The sequence below is a fragment of the Terrapene carolina genome, unplaced genomic scaffold (assembly GCF_002925995.2).
Source record: "Terrapene carolina triunguis isolate 2854851 unplaced genomic scaffold, T_m_triunguis-2.0 Scaffold62, whole genome shotgun sequence".
Lineage (NCBI taxonomy): Eukaryota > Metazoa > Chordata > Testudines > Emydidae > Terrapene > Terrapene triunguis.
Window position 1 is genome coordinate 28,472,145 of NW_020664413.1, and position 15,000 is coordinate 28,487,144.

General features: G+C 39.1%; 1 protein-coding gene across 4 annotated transcripts in view; it reads left to right on the forward strand.

The window, feature by feature from the left end:
- The window catches only part of GPD2 (glycerol-3-phosphate dehydrogenase 2), a 123,511-nt gene extending 111,605 nt beyond the window's left edge, over positions 1 to 11,906 (forward strand). For all 4 annotated transcript variants that reach the window (XM_024217997.2, XM_024217998.2, XM_024217993.2 and 1 more), the window contains 4 exons: positions 3,450 to 3,562; positions 3,661 to 3,739; positions 3,851 to 3,949; positions 9,385 to 11,906. In XM_024217997.2, the coding sequence (XP_024073765.2) occupies positions 3,450 to 3,562; positions 3,661 to 3,739; positions 3,851 to 3,949; positions 9,385 to 9,510 (417 nt within the window). In that variant the 3' untranslated portion in view covers positions 9,511 to 11,906. The remainder of the gene's footprint in view (positions 1 to 3,449; positions 3,563 to 3,660; positions 3,740 to 3,850; positions 3,950 to 9,384) is intronic.
- Positions 11,907 to 15,000: the final 3,094 nt, after the last annotated feature.

Genomic DNA, 15,000 nt, shown 5'->3' on the forward strand with positions numbered 1-15,000 from the left:
AAATAAAAAAAAAAAAATCTGTGCCAAAAAATTAAAAAATCTGTGCACAATATTTTAAAATTCTGCAAGTTTTATTTGTCAATCAGTAAATGCAGAGGCTCCAGCATGGCAGTGCATGAAGGTGGGAGATCACCCTGCAGCCTCTCCACCCCCCATCCTGGGGACATGTACTCAGTGGTGAGGCTGCACCTGACCCTCACACAGCACAAGGCCTGGGCCTGCCCCAGAAACACCCTGAGGCCCAGCCCCTCTGTGGCAAGCTTACCGGGTGTGGGGCAGGCAGACTTAACCAGGCAGGATCCAAGTGTGTGGGGATCCAGGTGTGGGGTGAGAGGATTGTGTGGGACAATCTGGGTGCAGGCAGCTCAGTGTGGGGGGTCTAGATTTGGGGGGATCTGGATGCACAGAGGCTCATTGGGGGCGTCCAGGTGCAGGGGCAATGGGACTCTGCAGGGGCTTCCAGGTGAATGTGGTTGGGACTCAGCAGAGAAGTCTGGGTGTGGGGGTCTCAGCAGGGGAGTCTGGGTGCTTGGGGAGTGGGGTTTGGTGGGGTGGGGTCTGGGTGCAGCTAATTGGGGGTCAGTGGTGTGGGTGTCTGGATGTGGGGGCACAGGGTGGTGCAGAGGTGTGGGGCTCATCAGAATGGGAGTTTGAGTGCAGGAAGCTCAGTGTGGGGGTAGTCTGGGTGCAGGGGTTGGGGTCTGGAGGCAGGGGCTCTGGGTACAGGGGGCTTCAGATGCAGGGGTTGAGATTCAGTGGGGTGGGGTTAGGGTATGGAAGACTAGGGGGTTCTGGGTGTATGGGGTGAGGCTTGGTGGGGGTGTCTGGGTATGGGAGGTCTGGATGCATGGGGGTTGGGTGGATGGGGGAGCAGCTCCCCATATAGTGACCCCTTCCCCTCCCCCCCGCACAGCTGAGGAGCAATGGGGGCAGAAAGCAGGAGATGATGCTGAGCTTCCTGAAGCTGGAAGAGGTTTCTGGGTGTGCGTCTGACACAGCCCCAGCCACTCCTTGCAGGGGAAGAGGAAGGCCCGTCCTTTCCTGTCTCCAGTCCAGTCGGGATTAGCAGTTGATCCCGGCTCATGGTAGGAGCCACTGGCTGGGGTGTCTCCAGCTCTGAGGTGATTTACCTCTCCGCCGGCTGCTCCGAGTGCCTGAAATGATGAACCTGTGCAGCTAGGGAGTGGTGCACGACTGGTCTTGCAGCTTCCCTGTCAGAAAGTAATTTTTCTGCGGGGAAGCAAAGAAATCTGCAAGGGACATGAATTCCGCGCACACACAGTGGCAAGAAGTCCCCCAGGAGTGTCATTTGAATTCTCCCAGCTGGAGGACTTGTGGTGACTCTGAGACTTTCCAGAGGGATGCATAAAAAGAGTGATGCAGTTATATCACAGATGTATGCTAATTTGCTTGGTACGTATCCTGAAGGAGGAAGGGAAGGGTTGTCAGACTATAGCTACAGTAACTTAACTGGAAGGGGTTTGGTTAAAAATAGAGAGAGAAAAGAAATTAAATTTAAAATAAAATCATTGTGGTAAATTAGTAAGTGTTAGGATTAATATAATTCTGTCCAAAACATTAGGTTAAGAGTGCTAAGGTTGCAAAACAGTCAGAAAATGTCAATACTGAGATTGCATGGCAACCTTTCTCTGCCCCCTTGTGCATATGCATTATGATACAGTCTTTAGTTGCATGATCACACACCATTTCTCCAACAATACAAATAACATACAGTTTCTGTAAGTGTAGACTGCTGGGGTCTCTCTCCAGCCCAGGAAGGAGTGACACCATGCCCAGTTTCTGAATCAGCCCCTTTTTCTCAGGGCTTCATTTATTGGTCGTACTAACAGTCTTCAGAAAAAACACCAAATAAACAGTTCAACATAAATCCAATGGCTATACCAGGTCCCTTTCCCTTAGCTCAGGGCTTCATTGTGGGAGCAGTCTCCCAGCTCTGGTAGCTCTTTCCCAGTCCTACAAGCCACCTGTCTGGAGTCCCACTGCTGCCGGAGCCAACCTGCTGCTTACAGTGCTCCTCCCTCAGTTCTTTCAGCCCTTATCAGAATCCAGTGCTTATCAGGCAATCACCTGATCCCTTGCAAATTGCCAGGCATTAATCTATTTTTAACAGGGTTCTGCCTTAGTACAGCACTCACTGGCCCCAGGACCCTTGGCCGTTACAGGGGCAGATCACCCCGTTACAGTAACTACGCATGTAGCATCTTCAAACGTGATTTTTTTTTTTCATTCCTATTTATATGCTCTATTTTCATTATGGTCCAGTATATCTTTATTGCTGTTTGGGGGTGAGATAGTGCAGTATATTATCAACACAGCATTCCTTAAGTATTCCAGGGGAGGAGACCATTAACTTCAAAACTAACTTAGGTCCTGATCCTGTGAAGACTTGTGTACATGCTTAACATGAAGCATGTGAGTAGTCCTGATAAGCTCAGTAGTTCGCCTCATATCTTTAAAGACCTGAAAAAGAGTTCTGCTCAAAAGCTTGTCTTTTTTACCCACAGAAGTTGGTCCAATAAAAGATATTATAGCCTCACCCACCTTGTCTCTCTAATATCCTGGGACCAATAGAGGTACAACAGCACTGCAAAAAACAATGGAAGATATTGACTTAATCACATGTGTAAATCTTTGCCACATATGTGCCCTGGCTATAAACTTAGGGGACACACACACACACACACATGCCCAGCAAATTTGTACTATTGATATGTGCCATCTATAATATATTGAGTAAGTAAGGTTTACTGTGAACTCTTTGTATTGGTGACTTGTATGGCATACATTGACCATAATACTAAAGATGCTACATAATTGTAATTAAGGTTGTAGAAAATAAGCTAATATACTGTATTATATATTTGAGAAATAGTATGTGATCATTTGATTAAAGGCTGTGAATTCTCATTTGACTACAATATTGAAGGGAGCTGGGAGGGTCAGAGCCAATCTCTCAGGTAAATATGCATTTTATAGCCTTCCACACAAAATGTTAAATACCAAAAACGCCACCCCACAGCTCTTAAATAAGCAAAGAATAAGATACCAATTCTTAATTAAGATGATTTCGTGGACTTGATCTGCAAGTGCTATTTTTGCTGACATCACTGTGAGTTGCATGTGTGGATTGAGGGCATGGTATGGCCCTAAAAATCTTTGCATTCCATGTCTTCAGTGTAATTGACAATCAACACTTGAACACTTGTACATCAAAGCCAGTGACCTAGGTGAAGCATGAAATGGTTCCTTATCTTAATGATCTTGTTCACTCTTAAGCACTTTTTTGGCCATCAAATGCTGATATTCCTCTAAGGACCAGCAATTATAAGTGTGTGAAAAGAGCCAGTGAAATATTACGGTACAGAAGAAATTCAGCATGTAAATATTCAGTATTCTAGAACTGAGACTTTGTTTCTTTCATATTTTAGGAAGAACTTGAATCTGCTAAAAAGTTTCTGTATTATGAAATGGGCTACAAGGCAAAATCAGAGCAATTAACAGACAGCTCTGAAATCACTCTTATATCTTCAGATATTGACAGGTAAATGAAGTATAAATGGACCTCCCAGATAGTCCCTGGGAAGATATTTCTGTCAATCTTTTGTGTATACCTTTTCCATTAATAATCCTATTTTGCAGATATAAAAAGAGATTCCACATGTTTGATAAAGAAAAGAAAGGCTTTATTACCATACTGGATGTTCAAAGTGTGTTAGAGGTAAAATTTCTCTTTTGATTTTTTTGAATTCTTATCTCAGTTGTGTAGTATGGCATAAATCATGTTTAACTGATCCAGTTGATTTGCCTGTTGTGTTGTTGTTTTATTTAGAGCATCAGCATTCAAATTGATGAAAATACGCTTCATGAGATTTTAAATGAGGTAGATTTGAACAAAAACGGGCAAGTTGAACTCAATGAGTTTTTGCAGGTGAGTGGTTTTCTATTTTAGTTGTAATGAAAGGAACAAAAGAATCCTCATCTCCTTTTGCTCTTTATATTGGAAATTAATTATCAAAGCTAGATGTAGGGTTTGTACATATAATTTTACAAAGTTGCCATTAATTTTTTATTCATTATTGATTTTATATGAATTTATGTTGCCTAAAGGTGGACAATGCTTGTATCAACGTTAAGAAATACCAACAATGTCTACACCAGTATTTGTATTGATCACAAAATTTCCTATACTCTGAGTCTATCCTTGTAAGGGCAAATGCTGCAGCATGTGCTTATAATTTTTTTTTAGTGATGACCATTATGTCTGGACAAAGCAGTGGAGAGAAAGACTAAGGGGTTGTTTTCACTACTTTATTAGCTTGAAGTATAACTCAGTTTTATTGCTAACCCAATTGACATCCAGCACACAAATCTCTAGTTTGAGTTGGGTAGTGCTTTAAGATCCAGCCAACTAGCCACATCAGTGGGTATGGTTGGCTAACAACAGCACAGTAATGCAGTGGGGATGCATCCGCTCACGTCACAGCAACTCTTCAGCCTCTAATAGAATCCTTCTGTGTAGCTCAAGTGTTGCGCATTGTGGTCCCTCTCTAGAGACTAGCTCTGAGTGAGAGTGACCACAAAGCAGAAGACTAGGCTAGCTCGAGTGTAGTAACTTGAGTGTATCAGAGTAGCAGCCGTGTTAGTCTGTCTCCGCAAAAAGAACAGGAGTACTTGTGGCACCTTAGAGACTAACAAATTTATTTGAGCATAAGCTTTCGTGGGCTAAAACCCACTTCATCGGATGCATGCAGTGGAAAATACATTAGGAAGATTTTATATATATATTTTTATATATACACATATACACAGAGAACATGAAACAATGGGTGTTGCCATACACACTATAACAAGAGTGATCAGTTAAGGTGAGCTATTACCAGCAGGAGAGTAAAAACAAACAAACAAAAAACTTTTTGTAGTGGTAATCAAAATGGCCCATTTCCAGCAGTTGACAAGAAGGTGTGAGGAACCCAAGCTAACTGTTGCAGTGAAGAATTTACTGAGGCTGAAATCCTGGCCCCATTGAAATCTATAGGAATTTTGAATATTACCTTCAGTGGGGCCAGGATTTCACCCCAAGCGTAGATTGCCTGTCCTGCATTGGCAAAGAGACATAATAGATGAGCTAGTAGGTATCATCCATCCATGACTGATAGGAGTTTTCTTTTTAAACATGGAGTTTGTCTGCCTCCCAGCTATCAGGAGGTTAAATAGTGGGCTGTCTTCTGTACTTTTTTTTTTTTTTTTTTTTAAGTAACCCAACTAAAAGATTTGCTGTGGGGAAAGAACAAAAGACTTCATGCTTCCCTTGACTTCTGAGAGAGAGGACACTAAACCAGCAGATCTGAACTGGGGGCAACACAGAAATAACTAATGGTGGTTGCTGCAAACTCAAACCCTGTACATGCATCTCCATGTAGAACCCTACCTTTAAGGATAGGGTTAGGAGTCCATCACTCTCTGTAAGTCTCCTAGCGAACTTGAGGGGCGAAACAGAGCAATACACTGCTGATCAATTCTGCAGTAGTAATTTATGTGGATTTGGTGTCCATGCTGTGGAGATTCCATCAGGGAACAGCTGCAGTTGGGTGGCACATGCTGTCAAGAGCCCTCAGAAGCTGTTTAGGGCCACAGTGCCCAGGCAATGCAAGAGGGCGAAATACCCCTTATGCCCCATAGAATTCCCAAACAACTCTGAAACTCAAGGACAGGGCCGGCTCCAGGGTTTTGGCTGCCCCAAGCAGCCAAACAAACAAACAAAAAAAAACAACCCGCGATTGCGATCTGTGGCGGCAATTCAGCGGAAGGTCCTTCACTCCGCCCCTCTCCAAAGTGGCCGCCCCAAGCACCTGCTTGGTAAGCTGGTGCCTGGAGCCAGCCCTGCTCAAGGAGTTTTCCTATGCAGAAACAAACCTCCTTAGGTCCAGACAGTATATCCTGTGGTTTGTAGGGGTATCCTTTTCAGTAGTGGAGGGCTGAATCCTACCCTCAGTCATGTCTGCTGCTTCCTTCAAATTAGGTGTGAGCCACCCACACATTTGAGGGCACAACTTGGCCAGCCGCTGCACAGTTAAAACAATAGCATTTGTTCATACTTAATAGGACTATTGATTAAAAGCTTCACTGAAAAAGTATTGGGGGCAAGAAGTGGCAGGTTCAATGTGTGGTGTATGCCATCCACATTGTCCTGCTTAATTTCTGAATGATCTAAAGAGAGAAGGCATCAGAGTGCATGAAAGGGGGACATTAACATCAGTTGTCTATGCATCTTTCTGCAAATGCTTTACAAGAAAAAAAATAGAAGGCAGTAAAGATACCACTGAATTGTTTGTCTCCATCCATTTGACTCCCCTCACATGAGCAGTTTTTGTTTCCAGCCAGCCAGGTCTGTTTTTGTAGTCTTTATTGGTCAGGTATTTCAAATGACTGCCAGAATCTTTCCTGAATCACGGCAATGATGAATGCCGAACATGTGATAAATTAATGCTGGGGATTTTGGTCAATGTCAGCCCTTTCTTCACTGTGTCAAGTTAAACAAACAAGATCAAGGCAAAGGAAATGGTAATTGTCTCTCTGGAGATGAGCTGTAGATAAGAGCATTCTTGAATCTAAATGCAGAAAATTTTCACAGCTTATGTCCAGCATTGCAAAAAAGGAGGATTTATTTGCCTAAAACATAGTGACCAAAAAACATTTAAAATAAAATGGAAAAAATAGCCCATGACATCATATTAATACATTTTCTTTTTAAAAAAAATCACACATCTTTTCAGGCAATTGAGAGAGAGCCCCCCTTTTTATATAAAAGTTTCAACTGGGGAAGAAGAGATGTGACTTTGCATTTTATAAACAGAACTCTCTCTGTTTATGAGTGTGGTATATTGGTTAATTGGGGTGCACTATAATTAAGAAACCGAAAACTGGCAATTAATCATGCAGTGTTTATTGTGCTCAATACTCTCTTTAGAGGTTGTATGTTCTGTGGTTTTAATACTTCCAAAATGTGAATGACAGCACTTTTTGCATATTTTTAAAAACTGTAATTATTGGTGGCTTCTAGTTTATCCTTTGCGTTTCAAAAATGCACTGTAAGTCACATTTTGAAACCGATTCCTTAAAAAAATAAATGAAAATAAATAATCAGACCTTTTGTACATTTGGGCTGAATATCTTCTATGTATGTGGATAGCATGCAGCATATTGTCCACTACTATAAATTAAGTTTTAAAATAACAAGTAAAAAAGGTAACAAGTAATAAAATACACCTTTGATTTTTGCCACCAAAGTAATTAAACGTGTGGAACTTATGCTCATGCTCCTTTTGTGTTTGCTTTCTGAAAACTTTCATTGGATTAAGTTTCCTGGCAGAATGTTTGTGGAAACTTATGTTTGCAAATACGTGTGGAAATTTGTATTTGAATGTGTGCCGAAGTGCTTGCTCACTTATCCAAGTGGGGAACAGAGCACTGCCATGTGATTTTTCTGACCATTGCAAACAGTCAACAATGAATGCTTTCAGAAACTGTTTGCAGTCTATCTAATGAGTTAAAAAAAAGTTAGGAATGTTTAAAGAATAATCATGAAGAAATTATGATGCTCACAGATGTATCACAAACAGAAGCAGAAGCTAAATTCATTAGATACGTTGTTACAAAGTGTTTGCTCAGCTCTAGTCTAGTCTTTAAGAGAAAAGTCAGATAAGTAAAATGAGCGTTGCATGTTTTGCTACCATACTGATATCACACAAATCAATACTGGAGGAAGGAAGATAAAAAAGGATGTTTTCCTTATTCTTGTAGAGTAAGACCTGAGTAGAGGAACATATCAGCATCTGGGTCGCTAATGCATTTGTGATCACTAGTCTGTTACATCACAGACCAGTTTCTTGGCTGTGTCAATAGGCGTACTTCCACTGGCGAGAGTGGAACTATGACAATTTACACCAGCTGAGGATCTGGCAGATCTTTAACATTACTTGTGTAGATATTTGGATATTTTTTGGACAGCAAGTAGTTTTCTTGAGTACTGTTCAAGGGCCCAATGCTGCCTTCACTTACGTGGAGCAGAGGTAGTGAAACCATGTGAAACTATAGGTGGAGGGCACAGAAGACGGGAAAGAGCAATTAAACAGGAGGAGGAGGGACTGGATGAATTGGTCCTCTGTGGCATGCTCCCCTTGCGGCCTGGCAGATTTTTCTACTAGAAATTCTCTTGGAAGTTAATTATTCTCCAGGTTTGTATAGGCCCAAGTCTACCTGCGATAGTTTTGAAAAAAGGGAAGAAATCTGAAGTGAGGTGGCTACTTAGCTGCTGTTGGGAGGAAGAAATCATATTTTGCAAGTGCCAATTGCTTTTTGTATTAGAAAGTCTCTTACCAGCTGACTACATGTAATTTCAAATCTAATGCGGATCTTATCCATCGATTTTTTTTTTTAAAAACAAAAAGCTAAAGTCTAACACTAGAATATGTTCATTAAGGTAGTGCTGAGAGTCCAGTTTCAAGGACTTAAATGCAAACTAGTTTTAAAAGTCTAAAGAAATTTGGATTTAGAAGAATCGTGGAAGTCTAGTACACGATCACTACAATAAGACTGCTTAGTGAGAAAGGTTCATTGCAGGGGCAGTGGTAGATCAGGAACCATGTTCTCCTTTTCTATCTTTGTGACTCTTTCTTTTCAGATTTAAAAATAATTCACCCATATGAATTACCTTGCAAGCTTGGTTGTAATGAATGGCTTTAGAAAGCCATGGTGTAGGGGGGTCTACTGCACTGTTACTTACAAATATATCACATCCGTAATTTGTACATCTCCTGCAGCCCATACACAGGCAAAACTACCACTGGCCATACTAGAAAATGTACATTTAAAGGGCGCCACAATCCAGGCCTAGAAAGCATTACCTACCATTTTGTTTAAAACATATAATAACAGCATTATTTGTTGTGTTTTAACATTTGCTACTGGTTTGGACAACATACTTCATTAACTCTGACATTGTTTACACTGGAGATTTGTCTCAATTTCAGCCATTGGTAACCAGCTATCAGGGGAAGCTGCAACCATTCCAAACCCCTAGTATAGAGAGTGTACATAGCTACAAACTGATTTACACCAGTGCAGTATATCCTGGTTTCAAGCAGGGGTAGGCTGCATCAATGGAAATAGCAGCTCAGAGCAATTTACCTTGTCTGCATGATGGGTTTGCTTTAGTTGCAGCTACCTTACTGGTTGGCCACCGATGGGTGGAATCCCCAGTGCAAGGAAGACTTCAGCCTTTGGGGTTAGTATCTCTTTAAGTGTTGTCCGGCAATTAAATTTGGCTACTATCATTAATATGCTGTAAACGTTTTTTTTTTTAAGCTCATGAGTGCTATTCAGAAAGGATATGTGTCTGGAAGCCGATTGGCTGTACTTATGAAAACTGCTGAAGAGAACCTACGTGAGAGAGTTGTTATTCCAGTAGACCGAAGTGGTGGTGGACTGTGAGTTTGAGAAGTACAAAACCTGCTTACAGCTACAAGATAGTTTGTCTATGTGTAGCTGCCTCATTCAGTGCTGAAAAATATTCCAATGCTTTCAAATGTCTGTTTATTCTACGTGATCTGTATCTGGCGGTCAGGTATACAAAAACACACTGATACATTTATCTTTTCCTTATTTTCTTTGCTGATATTAATACTCCAAAATATGGCCTTTTGGACTGGACATGCTTTTGGAGATAGAAATTATTTGCAGGAATTCAGAATAGAGTCTGCAAAAGGCTTGTTCACAGACACTCCTTCTCAGAACTTTTGTTAAGCTTTTAGATAATCTTCACCCTTAAAAAGAAATGGTGCACAGAGAGTGACTGCTACCTGAGATCCACATCATTAAAAGTATTCTGCATATGTGCAAGATCATATGTGTTCAAAGTGCCTGTCCACAAAAAGGAAGAGAGGAATCATTTTGGTGGGGGAAAGGGGAATGTTCACATTTTGGTTTCAGGAGGATGCCACAAAGAAATATCTTGAGCGCTGCCTAAATTAAACATCCTGATAAGGAATCATAGTGATATTTATAGAACGTTACATAGATAGTCACTTCACTACTTCTCAATGTTGTTCTCATTCAATGGCACCAATTTTACTGCCAGACAGATTTCTGGCAATAAAAATTTGACAGCATGAGACTGGAAGAGCACAAGATTGGACAAAAAACCCAAAAGTCTCATAGATGAGTTATAATTTAGAGTTAAAAATGTATGGGTACAGCTTTCACTCCTCTTCCTATAAGTGTGAAAACCATGCTTGTCTAGCAGGTATTGGAGTCTACTATAAAGTCTCATATTGTTTGTTTTTGAACTTTTAGACAAATACTGAAAGTATGTAAAACAAGAACTTTGCCATAGTGCACTAATCCTAGCCACTTAATATTTGCAAAATGTACACTTAAATGGGAAAGTTACTTTGCATTCCAGCAGGCCTTACTTAAAAGTCGTAAGGGCTATTCAGCAAATTAATGCAAAGGCGAAAGATCCAATTTTGGACCATTTATTTGAGCCATTCTCAACATATGCTCCACCTGGCTATTTACCCTGCAACTCTTCCTATTATTAAATTGGCTATGATCAGCATTAAGATCAGATGGAGGATTTCTGCCTGATCTGTGACGGAGGGGAAAATGAATGCATATTTTATTGGTGAGTCTCTTTCATAATACTCCTTTGAGTATAAATACCAGTTTACATCTCGAACCAGAAGCCTTGAGTTTAAAGTGCCACCACATCTGTACACAACTAAATGCAAAATCTGATTAATTTTAATCCTGTTTTGCAAATTCCTTAACATGATACCAAGTTAATATTCTGCAAGCAGTACAGTTCTGAAAAAGTCACTTAAAAAAAAATTCATATCCAAAGTATATAAGTGCTGAGGATTTATAGTAACTATGATAATAGTGCTAACTGCAGGTGGTAGTGTGTGAATATTTTGGTCTAGCAAGTTTCCAGCTATTAAAAACTGTATCTATCTAAAAATGGAAGGAGGAAAAACCCACCTGCAATTCTTAAATGAATATGGAGCACTTAGTCTAAGCAAAATCTTGGGCTGGGGGAGACAGTCTTCTAAAAAGTCCCAGGTAAAATCCTTTTAAATTATTTTTCGTTATTAGATTTTCCTAACATCAAGATGTTTTGTACCTTATTGTACACATTGCAGTGGGGAACCAACTTTCCTTGCCTTTGAGACCACTGAGCACTCGCTAGTATGGCTCAATCTATGTGAATTAAGTCCTTGTGCACACTTGATTATATGAGGTCTATTTATGAACAAAAAGGGCCATAGGATTGTTTCTCTATTACGTTTGTGCATTGAAATATGTCAGTATACACTGGATAAAATGTATATCTGTATTTTTGAGATATAAAGCTATTTGTGTCAAATGTCCTTTCAAGGTAAAGAGTAAAGAACACAATAACAATTTTGCCACATATTCCAGAACTGGGAGGAAATCAAGGTACAATAATACAGAATTTTGTTTTGTATTTTTCAAAAAGACATTATGCTACCAATAATTTTTAAAGTGTAATGGCTACAAGTGGCATATAAGAGGCTTTTTCAGGTCAGGCGAAGAAAACCATTGCATTTAACATATTTTTTATGGTTCAGTACACCTTTTAAAATAGTTCCCCCTCTACTCCCTTAAAAGTTATACTATTAAGAATGATAATTGAGGTTTCACTGTAAAGCCTAGACTGTCTACCACATACTCACTCCGTGCTGTTCTTTTGCTTTACTAATGTAAATATAACATGCAGAATGTAAAGGGATTTTCAAGGCTGTGCGCCTGTCCTCTTATATTGATTTACTTTGAATTTTAGCTGCAATAAATGTCTTAGCCCTCTGCTTTTTTGGTTTTTCGTGGCACAGTAGAATGTGTATAAATACTTACTTTGTACAACATAAAAGGTTGCATATATTATTTATACTGGTTTAAACAGTAAAATGAAAAAAATCCAGAATTATTTGATTTCATTAACACACTTTATGTTTTGAAAAAAGATTATTTCATGATTACTGTTCAGGTCAATTCAGCTGTAAAATTTCATTGTCCTGCATTGTTCTAATCTAGTATGAAACAACTACTGTTTAAACAAAAACTATAAGCCCAATAGTGTCTGTGGGGGGGAGGAATGTATACTGCATATTTTTCCATGTGGCACTTTTATGTATTGTGTTGGGTTATTGTTCTAGATTGGACTGTTAAATACTGTGTTTGAGGCTGGATTGTCATTTTTATAACTGTCTCAGTGTTTTATTGCCATTATTTATTACTTTTGATATACAGAATGAGCCGCATGCATTTATAGAGCAATAAGAGAATATATTTAATGTGCCTTGTTTTTAACTGAATAAGAACTGATTCAGTTAAATAAGAATCAATAAAACTGATTAAAATGGTCCACTCACGGGTACTTTGATGTTACTGGCAGTTACAGAAATAACTTTGCTTATCCTTAAACAAGTTCAGAATAAAGGTGCAAAATAGATACTTTTTAGTAAATACTATATATAGCAAATACATGTCATTTAGTTCAGAATTCAGGGGTTTTAAACCATAAAAGTTAATACAGATTTAGCATTATCAGGTAGATTCATTTACTGCTGAAATACAGGTGAGATATTCTGAGACTATTTTATTTTGTAATCTCATATTAAAAATACAACTAGCCAAATTCAACAGGAATTTTGTTTAATCAAATCTTTTCAAGCTCAATCTTCCTGTGCACACTGATAAATTTTATCATAACTAAAATAAATAAAAATAAATGGAAAAGATTACATAAAAGATCCGTTTTGATCATTTTACATGTCAAGTTAGTCTAGAGTTGCCAAGTGTTGATAAATGTTCTGACAGAAAAATGCTATATATTTTCATTGTCAGTAAATCAGAATCGCTGTTATCAGTTTTAACACAAATTTTATAATGCCAGTATTTTATAGGTTTTAATTTAGTCATGTGACAGGGATATCCTATATTTTCATTTAGCCATGCTGCATGCAGATATTGTGTACAGGGTGACCAGATAGCAAGTGTAAAAAATCGGGACAGAGGGTGGGGGTTAATAGGAGCCTATATAAGAAAAAGCCCCCAAAATTGGGACTGTCCCTATAAAATCGGGACATCTGATCACCCTAATTGGTGTTCACCCCTGCAGCACATACACAAAGCACTGTAAAATATACAGAACTGATACCTCCAGAGTCCAGTTGCAAAAGATTAAAAAATCTCTTCATTCTGCCTTGTATAAATGATTTGTCAGAAAACATTTGCCATAATACTTTCTCAAATACTTCTCAAGTCCTAAAATTGCTTAGGGGTGTGATCCTGAGTCCCTTCCTCAGGCAAAACTCCCATTGAAATTAATAGGATTCTTGCCAGAGTAAGAACTTCAGCCTTCTCTTAGCATCAAATATATGGAGAAGGTGCAGATTTGTTGTAGATAAAACCAGTTGCAGTGAGCATAGAAATAGGATATGGAATATCATAGCAACATTAATATTTTAGTGTCAGTACTCAAACTGGGTGATTCCTATGTCAAATGTGAACTGATTGCATTTGATTAGAGGCGGCAAAATATTGAAGAAAAACACATTTTCAACAAGGATATATCTTTGTCCCTTAAGTGAGTTTTTTGTTTATGCCCCACTAAAAATGAGGGGTCATGATTTCAGATTTTTCTTTTATATTTTAGCCCTCTTTCCTCTGATTAGCCACGAGAGTTGTGAGTGCATATAGAGTGGTACAAGAGCTTTGGTGACACTGCAGGATATTTGCACAGGTAGTGTCACAAGAAGGTTGTGGACTTCACTCCGGAATCAGTGTTCAGTTTATGTAAGAAACCAATGTTATGGGCAAATTGCTAGGCTCATCTTTGCTCTTCATATTTCAGAGATAGAAGCAGAGCCTCATACACAGATATACCTGAGCTCAGTGGTAGGCTCCTTTATTTATCCCATTAGCTTTTTCACAACAAGCCATTCATGAAGACTTAAATGTGTATTAAATGATTTGGTTGGATGTGTACAGAGTAGTTGAGAGAACCTGTTTCCTCAGAAGTTTTAGTTGGTACTGTATCTGTAACTGAATTTGATCTTCTGGCCACTGCCAAATAGCATCAGCTCTTCCAAGTCTGGCTCTTATTTCCCATTAGTTCCCATTAGTCCAGCATGACTTCAGTGTGACACTTTTGAAAGTTTTCAAATTAATGGTGATCTCAGCAGCTTGGCTTCTCTTTTATTTAATGGCAATTAAAACAGCACTTTGCTTATGGGGGCGCATGTTTTAGGCGATAGTTTCTTGTATATAGTGCATCTTTATAGCAATGCGCTTCCTGCTCGTCAGTTAAAATATCCAGAAATGTAATGGGGCTCTTTATGCAACATAACTGGATATGTAAATCTGACTTTTGTCTCCTTTATGTGCTTTATTTAACTAAACAAGATACGTTTGGTTCTGTCTTACCAAGATACCTTAATCTGATGTCTAAGTGATGTAAATGTAATTAGCTTGATCAGTAAAACTGACGCTAACTGAAGTGAGTTCAATCAGTGTGGACTGATTCTCAGATTCTTTTCAAAGCAAGTGTTCCTTCTTCCCCAGGCCATTACCCTCACCAGAATAAACAGAGGACTTTTCCCCCTTTATTTTGTTCTCTTATGAGTTGCTGTTTAGTTTGTTTTACTGAACCACCAAGATTCATTTTTTATTTTTGCATTCCTACAATTAACAGATCTGAAATTCATTTTTATGCATGCTGAGTTTTTCCTGTCCAAGTCAAGAAGCTGTAAATTCTCAGATCTATTGAACTGACAGTGAAATATATTTCACTTCCCCCCATGAATCATTTGCCATCCTTATTGCAGAAAAATGGCAAAATTATGGTGTACCATGTTTTCATAAATTACTGCTTTTTTCCAACCTGTTCTATGATTTGCT